At 37.1% G+C, this 15,678-nt stretch overlaps 2 protein-coding genes across 2 annotated transcripts; both read right to left on the bottom strand.

The window, feature by feature from the left end:
- Positions 1-8,515: 8,515 nt before the first annotated feature.
- LOC113296294 lies at positions 8,516-11,716 on the bottom strand. The gene is made up of 3 exons (XM_026544602.1): positions 10,961-11,716; positions 10,223-10,894; positions 8,516-10,093 (listed from the first exon to the last, which is right to left on the bottom strand). Exons 1-3 carry the CDS (start codon positions 11,714-11,716, stop codon positions 8,516-8,518), a joined length of 3,006 nt encoding a protein of 1,001 aa, XP_026400387.1.
- A 2-nt stretch (positions 11,717-11,718) lies between these two features.
- LOC113296293 lies at positions 11,719-13,252 on the bottom strand. The gene is made up of 3 exons (XM_026544601.1): positions 13,007-13,252; positions 12,133-12,908; positions 11,719-12,052 (listed from the first exon to the last, which is right to left on the bottom strand). The coding sequence occupies exons 1-3, from the start codon at positions 13,250-13,252 to the stop codon at positions 11,719-11,721; spliced, it is 1,356 nt and encodes a 451-aa protein (XP_026400386.1).
- Between the last annotated feature and the right edge of the window lie 2,426 nt (positions 13,253-15,678).

Raw genomic sequence — 15,678 nt, 5'->3', positions numbered from 1 at the left:
TTTGGTTTTTGTCTCGTTCTTAGCTTTTTCTTGTCTTGTATTTACATTTTCTTGTCGCATATCATGTAGTATTTCCCACCTTGACTTTCTTTGGACGATTCAATTTACATTGAGGACAATGTGAATTTTAAGTGTGGGGGAGTGGTTAAGCATTTGCATTGTAAATATTTCAACTTTTGTGTAAAATAGTGGAGGATCAGAATCTCGCAACAATTATGTCTCAGCGAAATTATCAATGGTACAACACAATAGTGTCGCAGAACAATTTCAGAAACGACGTCAACAAGGATCATGAGAAAGATGTGATAGTCCTGCGAAAATTAGAGAGCTTGCGAAATTAACATTTGTAATGTTGTGAGAATGTCACAAACCATATCCGAAAATAAAGGACAGATTAGCTGTCATCCACTATGTATTTCCTTATAAATAGTCATTTGAGTTGTAAAGAGAGGGGGATCTTTTTGAGTAAGAAACAAGTAAATAGGAGAGAGAAAGTTCAGAGCAGAGATCATTCTTGACTTCTTTATCTTTCTTGTAAGAATATTCAAAAATTAATCAATAAAATTAGGAGTGTAAACCTAAAAATGAGCTGATCAGCAATGAAATCATATGAGGGGTGTAGTATAGGATTTCCTACAACTACATAATGGCGCTAGAAACAGGGAGGAGGTGAAGATTATTCTAGAAAAAGCTAAAGATTGATATTGAGATTTGTGAAAATTTAAAGTGATTGATTAAGAATTTTTCATAATTTCTTGCAATACTGTTAGCATTGAAGAAATGGCTAGAAGAAGAAATACATCCGAACAACCGACTACTATTAGAAGAAGCAAAAGAATTGCTGGAAGAGAAAGAAGTGAAATGGGAGAATATACTAGAATGAGAAATAATAGAGAAAATCTAATTCAATCGCCAATTCAACAAACACTGGTTCAAGAGAGGAATACAGATTATGACAGAGTGAGCGTATACACTTGGCGATCAAATTCAGTAGAAGAAATAGAAGAAGAGCAACAAAATAGAAATTACAGACAGGAAGAGAGAAATCAAGAAGTAGATGAAGGAATAATTCATGAAGATGAGGAAATTGGAGCGTTAGAAACATTGAGGCGAAGAATACATGAAGAAAGAAGAGCTGAGGCAGAAGAACGTGCGAATTTAATAAGGCAAAATCACGAATTAAGGATGGAGAATATAAGACTGCAGAATAGAAGATCGACAAGTATCACAAAATCATATTCAAGGTCGACTAGAAGAGAAATGAGGTGAAATTCACCCACAATCAATGCTGGAAATAATATTCAAGAAGAAACATCAAATCCTAATGAAGAATATCGCGAAAATAAAGAAAGAACTGATAATCGTTACATTCCACAAAATGAAACTTTTGATGATGGGAAAATTGGAGGAAATCAAGAGAACGGGCAAAAACATAGACAAAATAACCAATATGGTGAAGGAAATCAAGAGGAAGGAAGAAGAATTTTACATGTGAGGGAAACTCAAAGAAATCAACATACAATTGAAGAAGAAATTTAATAGAGGACAAGGAGGTCACAAGGTAATATGGGAAGAAATAAAGATGCCACCTCTAAATACAAGTGTGGATAAGATATGTGAATCTATAATTTTGATGGAGAATATACCAACACCATGGAACATGGGAACAGAACCACCCCAAAACCACAGAATTCATGAATTTTGTTCTTATCATCATTTTCATGGACATACCACAAACGATTGCAGAAATGTAAAGAGAATTATTTTGAGAATGATAGATCAAGGAAAACTAAACGAATTTCTGGTAGGGCATCCGCAATCTCAAGCATTACCACCACCGCTAGAACATCACAAAGTGAATACGATGAAAAAGAAAGAAACATTCTTCATAGAAGTTGGTGCAAAAGCAAAAAATCTATTCTGTCACTCTATCGTACATTCATATAAGACAATTGAAGATTTTCATGATAATGTTTTGAGTAGAGTGTTCGCAAGAGATAATAATGGAAGAGAAATTATGAATATTGCGAAAATCTCGCGACTAGAGGAATGACAGAAACAGATTATTTCTTTTATCGCAGAAGAAATTCCCGAAGGAGAAGAGGTGCATGACAATCCATTGGTAATAAAATTAGAAATTAATCCAAAACCGAAAGAAGATGAGGATGATGAAGCTGAAGATTCATGGGCAATCAATAGAATTCTAGTCGATACTGGAAGCTCTGTGAACATCTTATTTTATCATACTTATAAAACCATGGGTGAAAGAGACGATGATCTTATACCATCAACATATAAGATATATGGTTTTAATGGTACTGCTAACAAGACTAAAGGGGAGGTTACTATGCAAATTCCATTGAAGGGAATATCTTCTGAAATCTCATTCTGTGTCGTTGATGTAGAATCACCCTACAATGCATTAATTGGTCGACCTTGGCTACATGGGATTCTAGGTGTAGCTTCAACTTTCCACCAATGCATCAAATTCCCTCACCCCAATGGTGTAGGAATCATAAAGGGAGATTGGGTTGAAAGAAATAGATGTTACGAAACTGAGATAGAATCTTGCGAAGGAAGAGCAAACAAGAAGGAAAACTGGCGACACAAAATCAAAGACACGGAAAGAAGTGAGAGGTTGATGGTGGATACAATCGAAAAGAAAGGAGAAGAGATGTTGCGAAATTAATGCTAGCTCAGAATAAAAAGGATGAACATACCACTACCAAGGAAGCAGTAACAAAAAATAATAAAGAGGCAGAGGCTGGCAAAGGTAATAAAAACAAGAAATGTATAAATGATTAAGTTGTTGCGATAATCTCGCAATAAGTAAAATTCTCAAAAATACATTTGATTGAACAACAAAATTGAGATTGCGAAATTCAGATACAATATAATGATTTGCGAGACTCTCGCAGAGATAATGAATTTTAGAGAAATTATCAGAGAAGAATAACAAAAGAGAAAGAGGCGAACCTTTATGGCGTACACCCTAGTTCGCGAATACAATTTCGCAAGAGGCAAATGTAAGACCTAAAGTACGTCATATAAGGGGTACCTATTGCATGATTCAGGTAAAGGCTACACCGCCACCGGAACCTGAGTCATGGAGATTTTGTGTCAATGAAGCCCATCCGGGAGAGGCACCTTGGATTCTCAACTTAAGCATATGACTTAGGTTGGGCGACTAAGGTAATAAGGACTCTCCCAAGGAGTGAAGAATCTGATCAAGGCGCCGAGGTACACGGTTGAGTCAAGAGTGTCGGGGGCATTTGAAGCGTCCTTGCCATTCTTGACAAGTCTTGGCTCATACTGCACTCGGCCTGAAGAAAACCCCACTTAGGGTGCAGCCTCGTAACCATAAACCCTATAGGTAAAAGGGATAAGAGGCTACGAAAACAACTGGTTGTTGTTAAGACTGGATGGGAGGAGCTAACCAATAAGTACGCCTCCTTGAAGGGGCAACCAGGGGGGAGATAAGGGCGGCACCCTCCATTAGGGAGCTGATAAGTGTCTTAAGACGCAAATGTCATGAGGCTTTTTATTCGCAAGGATATTAAGACTTGTCATATTTGTGCAACAATCCTGAAGAGGCAATAATACAAAAGAAAAGGATAAGATGAGATCAATGGGTTTTCGCATGAAAGTGCGAAGACGTCCAACGATTTCGTCGCAAGACGGCAATGTCATGGGGCTTCATTTTCGTAAGAATATTTAGGCCTGTCATATTGTCGCAACATTCCTGAAGAGGCCATAATACAAAAGAAAAAGTTAAGGCAAGATCAATGGGTTTTTGCATGAAAGTGCAAGGACGTCCTGCGATTTTGTCGCAATGACAAGAGGTGGCATAATAAGACCTTTAATTAGGAAGGAAAAATAAGACCACACAGGAATGAGATTTTGAAAAGAAACAAATTTCACTTCGCAAAAGGTTGCGAAATTATACAATAAGAAAAATTTATCTCTCATTTGGATTCAAATAACAGAGGCAAGTATGGGAATGTATGAAATTAGAAAATGTTATTTATCTCCATATGAGAGGTTTACTCAAAAATTCAAGAATTAATGATTATATTGATTAACTGTATTGCAAAGAAGAATTGTTTTCATTTACGCAGGTCAAAATGAAAGAAACACAAATATACAGAAAGAAGAAATAAATGTACAAGTATTACAAAGAATCAAAGAAAGAAATAAAGATTATTTCTTGGTTAATCCTTCATTATCTTCATCAGACTTGTTTCCTTCTTCATCTGCGTCAGAATCTTCATCACCATCAGAACTTCCATCACTATCAGATTCTTCATCGTCAGCTTCGCTATCATAGATAATCAAACTTGGAGTATTTTGTGGGATTTCTTCTAAAAGACAAGGATAATCAGAAAGTGGGATATTATGATCATCACAAACCATTTGGATGGTTTGATTGCGAAAATGCATAGCGTCATTCTTAAAATTCGCAACGGTGATCTTGATTTGATTCTTCAATCTAGAATACTTGTCGTTGCGAGAAGAAAGATTCTTTGCGAGTTCCTCCTTTTCAGCTTCAAGTTCTTCAATCTTTTCACGATATTTATTTTCAGAATATGCGAACAAAAGACAACCCATTATTGAACTTGATGAAAATTCATAAGAAGCAAAAGATTAGTAAAGAAGAGCAATTAGCAACCTTCTCTGTCAGAAATCATGTCTCTAATCAAGGCTGTATTCAACTTGGAGACTAACATTTACGCCTAAATCTTTTCTAGCATCATCTTAAATTTTCGCAGCCCAGACAAATTCAGCCTCACTACTTATGAGAAGACGAGAACGAATTTGATTTTCCTTTTCGCAGAGTTCAATATTCTTTCGATTAGCTTCATCTCGCTCAAGTTGAACTTCAAGGAGAGCCTCTTGGAATTCCGCCAAAGCCTTGGCACCTTGATCAAAGATACGATCCTTATCATCTATGAGACTGCTAATTTTGGTTCTTAATTCATTGGTTTTCTCTTTGGAATCAATAAGGAGACGCTTAAATCTGTTGGCTAAGCCTAAACTGGATCTATGATCAATTTCTAAGAGGCGAAATTTCGTCTAAGTTCATTTAGAGAAAGAGATGGAATTCTATCATTTAAGAAGCTATTTAAGGAATTGTTAAGACGTTCAAGAAGGGTATCATTATCCAAGGCATTAGGAAATGAGCGAAGAAGGGTAGCTTCATCAGAAAGACCATAAATGTCTGCAAAAAGGATCATTTAAATAAGATAAAACAACAGGATGAATGAATAAAGAGAAAAGAGAAAAGTAACATACCGTAAAGCTGATTATTAGCTTGTTGAAGACTAGAAATTTTGTTCTTATACGAGGAAGAATCAATTTCTAATTGTCTATTTTTCTCACGAAGACCTTTAACTTCAGCTTCCAATTCTTCATTCTTTTTGCGAAATTGAAGATTCTTCTTTTCAAGATTTTCGCGTCTTCTCTCTAGATCTGAGGCAACAGAAAAAGAAGCTTTTCTATCCTGCGAAAAGAAATAAAAAATATTAATATAGAAAGAGATTTTGAGTTATAACAATGAAGAAGTAAAAAGATAAAAGTATACCAGACTATTGAGAGAATGCAAGAAGTCGGGAGTCACTGATCTAGAAACTCCACGAAGAGAGCTATCACCATCTAGTAAAGGGACATCACAAAGGGTAGCGAGAGCTTTGCAGGTATTTGCGAATTGGCTGTCTCCCATTCCTTGTAGAGAATCAGAAAAGAGGCCAGAAAGCTTAGCCATAGAAGATTCAGGTGGAGAATCTTCAGTTGCAGCAAGATCATCGTTATCCTCATCATCCTTGTCACTTTCGGAATTTTCGTTAGGAAGAACATTTGAAGGAGAAGAAGAACGAACTTTTCTTTTCTTTGGAGGAGGACCAGTTGATTTTTCCCTGCGAAGAGCACCTTTACCTTTATCACCAATCTTCGCAGCATCAACAGATTCTTCTACTTCAGCAATAATCTTCACACACATATAAAAATAAGAAATGGAAGCATGGAAGTAACAGTACTATTTAAAGTCATAAGAGAAAATTTCTTACCTCATCTGTGTATGAGCAAAGAGCTAACAGAGTACTAGATTTCCCAGTCCTGTTATAACTATCCTTCAGTTTTTGGATCTGCGGAATGTCGCAAGAGTTAGCGAACAGAATAGTAAAAATAAATAAAGAAATATAAAATGAGTTAAAGGGGAGAAACATACCTCTTTTTCCTTCTCGGGCCAAGAGAAAACCCAAGGTTGATATGCAGCGAGATTCGCAGGAAGAACGTTTGATCCAGCAATGTAGGGTCCCTTTAGCATTAAAGGAAAAACACACCATTTATCATATTTGGATTAGCAAGGAGTTGTGTTTTTACCAGAATGTCAGTCAATATCTTGCATAAGAATTTTGGCTTCATCAATGTTATCTTTCCTTCTTAATCGAATACCCCAGCTAGTATTCTCTTTCTTCATGGAGATAAGTTCGTAATTTTCAAAGAAATTCGCCACTGTATACTTCTCAGCAACTATCTATAGGTTTGAGAATTTCGGATCCCTAAGTTTTTTGGAGTAAAGAGATCCTCTACCAGTACCACGATTAGCGAACTCTAGCATCAGACGGATGCAGTCCCCACTTAGTTGGAAGATGGCTCGCGAAAATCCCGGATGAGCGAGAATTTCATAAAATAAAGGAAGATCTGGGTTATAAAGAGGAATAGGGAGACCTGCGAGAATCTGACCTAGCGAAATTATGATTGATTAATCATCACAATTTTGATTAGAGAAAAGCTTGACAGAAAGAATTGATTTGGCATTCTCACCAGGAATGGTGGAGAGTGTAAAACCTTTATCAGCAAGATCTTTTTGGACATCTTGTAAATTCTTCTCATATATATGACCACTTGGAGCCATGTTTGACTATAGTATGGGAATATATAGAAAATAAAAGGATTGAAGGAAGAAAAAATTACAGCAACAGAATTTGCAGAAGAATAACAGAGTTGCAGAGATGAGAGAATATAAATAGGAGAGAAAGTAAAAAGAAAAGTGGAAAAAGGGGGGGAGAAGAATATATAAAGAAATTTTTTAACTCGAAGAAATAAACACCATTAAGACAAAGAGACGTGAGCGGTTGAAAAGGAGTGGTTACAGAAGACGTGTCAAGAAATAAATGGAAGAGAGAGTACGTGTGATAAATGTGGAATATGAAAAGATAAGCAGCTGCGAAATTTCTCACATCATTCTCTACTTTGCAGAGAAGATATGAGAAGAGGCAAGATGTAGGATCAAAATCTCGCAACAATTATGTCTCATCGAAATTATCAATGGTACAACACAATAGTGTCGCAGAACAATTTCAGAAACGACGTCAGCAAGGATCATGAGAAAGATGTGATAGTCCTGCGAAAATTAGAGACCTTGCGAAATTAACATTTGTAAGGTTGCGAGAATGCCGCAAACCATATCCGAAAATAAAGGACAGATTAGTTGTCATCCACTATGTATTTCCTTATAAATAGTCTTTTTTTTTTGACAAGTCAAAAATTTGTATTAATAGATAACAAAATTTACAAGAAAATAGTTTACAAGAAAAGAGGTTACAGCAACCCCAAAAACTTGAAACTATTTGAACCGGAAATAAGCAACATTAGGATGTTCAATATAAATTAAGAAAGGTGGTTTCCCATTGTAGTGTACTCCCACTTCATTACTCAATAAACAACCCCGCTTTTCCATTGCATCAGCTGAAAAATTCACCTCTCTAAAAGTGTGAATGAAACGTATAGACGTATAGTGTCTACAGATCATAATCCATCTATTCCTTGCAAACCAAGGAATTGAGTCATTCTTGAAAGCTTCAACAACTCCCAAAGAATCAGACCGTATACAAATACAAGAAAAACCCCATTGCATAGCCCACTCCAAACCAACAATAATGTCGTACAATTCTGCTAAATAATTCGTCGTGACTCCTATCCCAATACTCATAGCACTAAGAACTGAAAAATGCTCATCCCTAGCTACTACACCTGCACCCGCAACGCCTGGGTTACCTCTCTCCGCTCCATCACAACAAATTTGTAATTCATTAGCCTCAGGCGGTAACCAAAAACAAGCCACAGGATGATGCAACTTCACACTACGGTGTTGTACTCTAAAATAGTTCAGAAGAACAACATCATCAGCACTATTGTTCATATGACCCTTGAGCCGAATTGAATAATCTTATATCAACTTTAGAACGCGCTTATGAAAGATACTCCAATTAGGCTTTTTATGCTCGAAAACAGCCTTGTTCCGCAACTGCCATAGCTCCGACCTAAGAACAAGGTTGGCAATAAGCCACAGATCACGGACAATATGACTCCTTCCTTTTGCTGCTTTAAAAGAAACAATAAGGTTAGCATTAGGTTGTAACTTGAACACATCAACTAGACAATTCCAGGCTCTTGTAGCAAAGCAACACTCATATAACACATGAGTAGGAGTTTCCTCTTGAACATCACACATGCATCATTTGTTAGCAAGAGAGATCTTGAACCTGCGCCTGATAAGGTCATACGTAGCACAAGCTCCACGTAAGAATTTCCAGTTCTGAGCAGCAAGAACAGGATGAACTTCTTTTCTCCACAGAATCTGCGTACCTTCTAACCGGGAATACTTATGCCGAAGCAACTCAGTTGCAGACTTAACACTGAACTCACCCTTCAACTCCGGTATCCATACCCTAACATAAGCTCCACCCATAGGAATTGGCATCCTATTCAACTCTAGACCAGCAGCAATCAAGTATTGCAAGTGAATTTCAGGAATATCCCAAAGGCCATCCTTTATAATATCACTTACTCTAGTTGTTGCATCGAGAGAATAATCATTTAGCACTTCAGCAATACTAGTCTTATCAAACCAAATGTCATAATAAAGAGAAGTATCTCTACCATCATCAATTAAGACCTTAGTATTCTTTTCCACACAATTATACACACTCCTTAAACCAGGCAAAATAGAAGATTTAACCCCCGAATGCTTAATACAACCCTTACGATCAAATAATTTTGCCTTCAGGAAAAGAGCCCACTTCTTTGTAGAATTACGAATCTTCCACCAAAGTTTCATAATAAGAGCTTTGTTCATAGTGGCCATACGAGTTAGTCTGAGACCCCCCTCCTCAAAAGGGCAACCGATTTTATCAAAAGCCACTACCACTACACGATTAATGTTCGAATCACCAGACCAAATAAAGTTACGGATAGCCCTCTCACATTGAAGAATAAACTTACGAGGCCACTTATAAATAGCCATATTATGAATGTAATAACTAGCAATAACTGATTTAACAAGAACAATGCGATCATGAAAAGATAATAACCTCCCTCTCCAACCAGCAAGCTGATTTTTAATCTTTTCAACAACATTGCTAATATGGCGATATCGAACAATACCTGGCATAATTTGAACTCCCATATAGCGGTCCGGAAAAGTAGCTACACTCATCCCCAAATAAGATGCAATATAATTACACCAACTCGAAGAACCACCACCATAATAAATCTTACTCTTTTGATGACAAACAGTCTGACCTGAAGCACGCTGATAACTTCCCAACAAGTCTACAAAATTATGAAGACTTTTGGAATTACCTTTACAAAAAATCATTATGTCATCAGCAAAGAAAAGGTGAGTAGGAGAAATAGCACCTCTAGTTACCATGGGCGTCATCTTTTTATCACGAAAAAGCTTCGTAATATTTATACTAAGAACATCCTCAATCAAGACAAAAATCAAAGGGGAGAGGGGATCACCTTGACGCAAACCTCTGTTAATTTTAAAGTAACCTTCCGGACTACCATTCAAAATGACAGAAATTCTAGCAGACTGCAAGATATTAAAAATCCAAGCACACCAATTTTCAGAAAAACCATACTTACGGAAAACTTCAAGCACAAAAGCCCAATTTAACGTGTCAAAAGCTTGAGAAATATCAAGTTTAAGGCCAATGTTGCCATCCTTGCGTTTATAATGCAACTCATTAACCATCTCCGACGCCAAGCTAATATTCTCATGAATATTTCTCCCTTTCATGAAGGCTACCTGTTATTCAGACACAAGCTTATCCAAAACTGTACCAAGTCTAGTAGCTAGGATCTTAGTGAAAATTTTGAAGAAAAAATTACTAAGACCAATTGGTCTGAAATTTCGAAGAGTATTGGCACCCCTTACCTTAGCCAGCAAGATGATAAAAGATGAATTAACACCATTTGGAATACTACCCGCATTCCAACAATGAATAATGGCCTTAGTTAAATCATCATGAATAATATCCCAACAATGACGATAGAAACAACCAGAGAAACCATCCGGCCCTGGGGCACTATCCGCACTCAGATCAAAAATAGCTTGCTTAATTTCTTCCGGGGAAGGAATCATATCCATGGCGTTGCTCTCCTCAAAAGAAATTGAAGCATGCTCAAAATCAAATAAATCACCTTCTATCACCGGATCTTGGCCATTGAACTTATCTTCATAGAACTGAACTACATGATTACGAAGCTGCTCATAATTTGTCAAACAAGTCCCATTCAAATCAACAAGTTCCGAAATAGTATTAGAACTTTTTCTAATTCTAATACTACTATGAAAGAAACTTGAATTACTTGAACCCTCCACCAACCATTTGTTCCTAGATTTTTGCTTGAGCATAGTTAACTGTTGCATACGAGTATCACATAAAGTTTTCATAGAATCCTTCATTGCATTTAGATTAGCAATATTACTAGGATCCTCAACTGTAATAAGAGCCGCTGTCTCAAAACGAAGTTGGTCTTGCTTCAAACGAGAATTCACATTACCAAAAATCCTCAGATTCCAATCCTTCATTGCAATCTTCAGCCGCTACAATTTATAAGGGAAAATAAAATCAGGAGAATCATGAACAGACAAAGTCCAACTCTCATTGACCATCCGAAGAAAATCCCCATGTAAAAACCACATCTTTTGAACACGAAAAGGAGCTCTACAAGGCCTGGGAACAGCAAAAGGATAACCAAGAAGAGTAGAATGGTCGGGAACTTCCCTAGGAAGATCTTTACACCGCCAATTCTCAAATTTAGCAAGCCAAGCCGCATTAATAATTGCACGATCCAACTTACTAATAATACGACTAGTACCAGATTGCCTATTACACCAAGTGAATTTGCTTCCCAAGGAATCCGATTCAAAAAGATTATTGTCATCCATCCAATCACTGAAATCATCAATGACAGACGATCTTATTTCCAAGCCACCTTTCTTCTCATTCAAACGCGAAATACAATTAAAATCACCTATGACCAGCCAAGGTGTAATTGAATCTTGCATAACTAGTTGCTTCCAAAGCCTGCGCCTAGTAGTTTGAATGTAGCTAGCATGGACAAAAGAGATATATACACCATCAACCGCAATTGTAATAACTTGTTTACTAGAATTAAATACAGAAACATGAAGCCCATCCTTATAACAAACCCAAATATTTGCAATACCAGAATTAGCAGAATTATTAATAATAAACGAAGAATAACCTTCATAAATTAGCCTCCTCCAAAAATTTGCTGAGCACGCCACTTTTGGTTCATCAAGACCAAAAACTTCAGTATGGAAATCTCTAATCAGCTCCCTAAGTTTAGAATGTGTTGTTGTACGCGCAACACCATTGATATTCCAAAAAAGAACCCGCATAATTAAACTCTGGGTTGGAGTTTATTATTTAGATTCAATTGCTTAACCGAGTTTGAGGAGGATTTAGGAACTGATTCCTTACGAGCACGAATACCCAATGTCTCATCCGAGTCTGACAAGGAATCCTGATCCTGATCAGTTAACGCATTCAATTTGTTTTGCATATCTATAACCTGCTGCCTCTTACCTTGTTTTGTAAGCTCACCAAGTTTACTGAAAACCAAAACATCATTGCCAGCCTTGTCACTTAGGATGTTAAACTTGTTGTTAGAGACAAATTCTGAAGTTTCTTCAAGCGCATTACACAAAGGTGTGGACGAGGATGTAATATCAATCCTAGCAGGAGGAGGAAGTTTAGTTCTTGCCAATTCAACATTCCCCCTGCCTTAGCATTCAAGCTTGAGGTACACAACAACCTAGCTTTACTAGCTAATATTGAATGCGTAAGAATGGCTTGCTTGTGTTTTTCAACCTCAGCAGATGCCATACGCAAAACAGCTTCAGATTGAGCTAAACTATCCTGCAACTGTTGTTCCAACTCAACAGTGTCATTGATGCACAAAACATTATCAGCAACATTATTTGAAGTACCTTCACCAACGTGAGTAATCTTTTCAGGCACAAAAGGAATAGACGGAGCTGTCTTTCCCTTTTTCTTTCGCCTATCTTCTTTCCATTCCGTACCAGCATTGTTCTCATGATGTTGTTGCTTGTTAACTAACACAATAGCCTGTTGCAAATCAGCAGCCACTTTCGGAGCTTTGACAGCTTCACCTCTTGTTTTCTTTCTACATTCCCCATCTGAATGCCCAATAATGCTGCACTTAGAACAGAATTTAGGTCTTTTAAGGATCTCAAAAGGTTGACAAAACTCACGTCCTCCCACAGTGACATTAATATCATCAGATTTGAGCTCAGCAAAATCAATATCAATGAGGACCGAAGCAAAGTGTCCATACTCATGCGCCAACGTTCTTTTATCAAAAACAATAGGAGATCCTAGAGTTTTCCCCATTGCAAGTAACGTTTTTTCAATCCAGAATTCCATTGGAAGCCCAGGAAACTTGACCCAAGCTGTGGAACGTGAAGATCTTTGTTTGTCAGCATCAAAACTAGGAAACCATTCCATGAGATTTAGTTTCTGTTGAGCAACAACCCATTGTTCAGCCTGTAAAATCTTCACTTTATCCTCCTGCGACAATAAATTGATGATGAAGAAACCTCTATTCAACGGAACAAAGCGAACCCGGCCTTCACCAAGCTGCCATTGAAGTTCTAGGTTTTTTTCACGTTAGAAAAGTTAAGTTCTTTGAAGTCTAACCTTCCAATAAGACTAAACTTCCATAACGCACATCCTTCCGGATATAAATCATTAGGAATCTCAATAGAAGGTTTTCCATCTTTCAAAGTAGGGTTTGGCAGAGAAGAAAGATCGACGGAGGTTTTAGGAAGCTCTTTCCTACCCTTGAGTCTATCTGCATATGTTAAAATCTTAGAAGGTGCAACTATATGATTTGGATCAACAGGATCTCCCATTGAATCACCAAAAGATGATCCAAGATGAAGCACGTACAAAAAAGTTTGAAAACAATCTCCAAAATCGCCAGAGCAAGGAGGAGAGAGAAAAAATATTAAAAGATATCCCTCCTTATAAATAGTCATTTGAGTTATAAAGAGAGGGGGATCTTTTTGAGTAAGAAACAAGTAAATAGGAGAGAGAGTTCAGAGCAGAGATCATTCTTGACTTCTTTATCTTTCTTGTAAGAACATTCAAAAATTAATCAATAAAATTAAGAGTGTAAACCTAAAAATGAGCTGATCAACAATGAAATCATATGAGGGGTGTAGTGTAGGATTTCCTGCAACTACAAATAGTGAATGAAAAACTCCAACTTGTAGTTAGTTTAGGGTCACATAGTATACATGTCGCTAAGATTACATCGAGATTCTCATAAGAGTGACTGAACTTAGAGAGATAACAAAGAACGTGATCAGGTTTCTTACTTGTATGAGAGTTAAAGTTGGATTTAACCATGCCAGTGGAAAATGAGGTGCAAACTGAATTCAGTATTAGATTTGTGATCCCCTATAGTGGAGACTACCCATGTTACATCGTGAGAGGCACCGACCTTCATTTATTTGTACGTGTCTAAATATGTGCTTTTAGAGTGTGTGTCACCGTACGTAAACTCCCAGTAAAATGGTGAGCTTCCCAACCTCCCACCAATATAAGCACTACTTTGATCTCTTAAGTGCTATTTTTTCAATCATGATGGTGACATCGAATTGCTAACTTACATACCACTTGTAATCTTGTCGAATTCTCCTTTGTCAGCATCTTCTCTGTATTCATCAGTTCCTGACTGAAGATGTGATGATTCAAATCTAGATAGTTTCGTCCCTATAAGATGTTTTAGGGTTTTATATGCGTGCAACATGACTATATCAAGTAAAAGAAGCATTCAAATTATTCTTCAACAATGAACGTATGCAGGAGACAAACTAGGGTTCGCAATCGGTTTGAATAAGAGTATACAATTTCCAGTCTACTCGGACGCGGCTCATACTTTAGTCACATAACTCGACAAACTGATACAAATGGGTAGAGAATTCGGCAACGCATCATTGATAAAAATATCCGTCCATGTCTCTCCTACCACGTGTTAAAAGAGAATGATGTTGAAAAATACGGCCCAAGAGATGTCATCAAAACACTTAAAGGATTTGTTGTTAAATATTTGAATTCCCGGGTTTAACTTCACGTGGGTTTATCACCAGAAAAATAATCTCCAAATCCTAATTTTACTCTAATAAATGAAAGTCAGGTATTTTATTTCGATAGTTGGGGTCAACTACTGAAATCGGATGTCAAACAAAGTTTCTACAACTTCTGGAGTGAAGGACGCGCAAAGGAGGAACAACTATTACAAATTTAACTTAGGGGTTTTCACCTACTTGCATACCCGACGAAGCAATCCAGGGTTTGCATCAAGTTTGAACTCATGAAGGTCCCCTTCTTTTAACAGATGCATACGGGAAATGTTTAGAAAGAGAAAATATCAACCCTGAAGAAAATCATCTGATAGGTGTTGTAAACACCTTAATTGTTATCTATTGTTTATGCTTTCTTTGCGAGTTTTCATGTAAATTATGTATCTTATGTTTGCTTTTGAGTTTATTAGGTGCAACAGAGTCATTTTGAGCAAAAGAAGGAGAAATCGTACATTTGGAGCGTAAAAGGCAAAAAGGTCAATTCACAGGCGAGTGATACTAGGAGCCAACTAAAGTTATGCAGAAAAAGAGGTGAAGAATGATCTGTCAGTTCCGCGCAACTCAAAGTTGAGCAAGAAAACAGAATAGGCAATCAGTTCTCCGAAACTGACAGGCCAAATATCACTTCAGTGGCCCTTATCCTATTTCTGGGTGCCTGGAGTTTTCTTCATTCCTACACAAAACTTGAGGCACAAATTTCTATATCATTAATTTTTACTCCTCACCCTTTGTCTGAAATTGAGAAGCGATGGCGGAGGGAGAAATTCAGAGAGATAAGGGATCGAGAGACTGCTGTAAGAGAGTTCAATGGAGAGAATAATACAGAGAAGATAGGTTAATGATTGAAGCAGGAATTCAAACTAGGGTTTGGTGAGAAGAAGAATTCAAATCTTATATTGAATCTCTGAGATTTGGATTTGGTCGAGAATGGTGGATGATTTAGGGTTGTGAGATGAATTAGAAACATGGGTATGTCTCAGATTCAAGGTTACAGTGAGATAGTTGGTTATTGAAGAATTATATAGAGGTTTCTGCTGATTTGAACAAGGAGATGGTGGATAATTTGAGGATTCTGTCAAGAACAAGGACCTGAGATGATGTGAATTTCATTAGTGTTGAAGAACTACTGTTGATTGTAGGTACCAGATGGGGTTTGAAGTTGATTTTGTCATGAAGGAGAAGACCCTGGT

The sequence above is a fragment of the Papaver somniferum genome, chromosome 7, assembly GCF_003573695.1.
Source record: "Papaver somniferum cultivar HN1 chromosome 7, ASM357369v1, whole genome shotgun sequence".
NCBI classification, from domain to species: domain Eukaryota; kingdom Viridiplantae; phylum Streptophyta; class Magnoliopsida; order Ranunculales; family Papaveraceae; genus Papaver; species Papaver somniferum.
Note: the sequence above shows the minus strand (reverse complement) of the source record. Positions and strands in the feature narration are given on the sequence as shown.

Excerpts from the sequence above, each read along its gene's own strand:
- LOC113296293 (XM_026544601.1), bottom strand. The coding sequence starts at position 13,252 with ATGGGAGATCCTGTTGATCCAAATCATATAGTTGCACCTTCTAAGATT. Across the intron at positions 12,909-13,006 it reads AAGAACTTAACTTTTCTAAC|GAGGATAAAGTGAAGATTTT; the intron begins GTGAAAAAAACC and ends TTATTGTCGCAG. Across the intron at positions 12,053-12,132 it reads ATATTAGCTAGTAAAGCTAG|GATTGATATTACATCCTCGT; the intron begins GTTGTTGTGTAC and ends TCCTCCTGCTAG.
- LOC113296294 (XM_026544602.1), bottom strand. The coding sequence starts at position 11,716 with ATGCGGGTTCTTTTTTGGAATATCAATGGTGTTGCGCGTACAACAACA. Across the intron at positions 10,895-10,960 it reads ATGGGGATTTTCTTCGGATG|CGGCTGAAGATTGCAATGAA; the intron begins GTCAATGAGAGT and ends TATAAATTGTAG. Across the intron at positions 10,094-10,222 it reads TTATCATCTTGCTGGCTAAG|GTAGCCTTCATGAAAGGGAG; the intron begins GTAAGGGGTGCC and ends TCTGAATAACAG.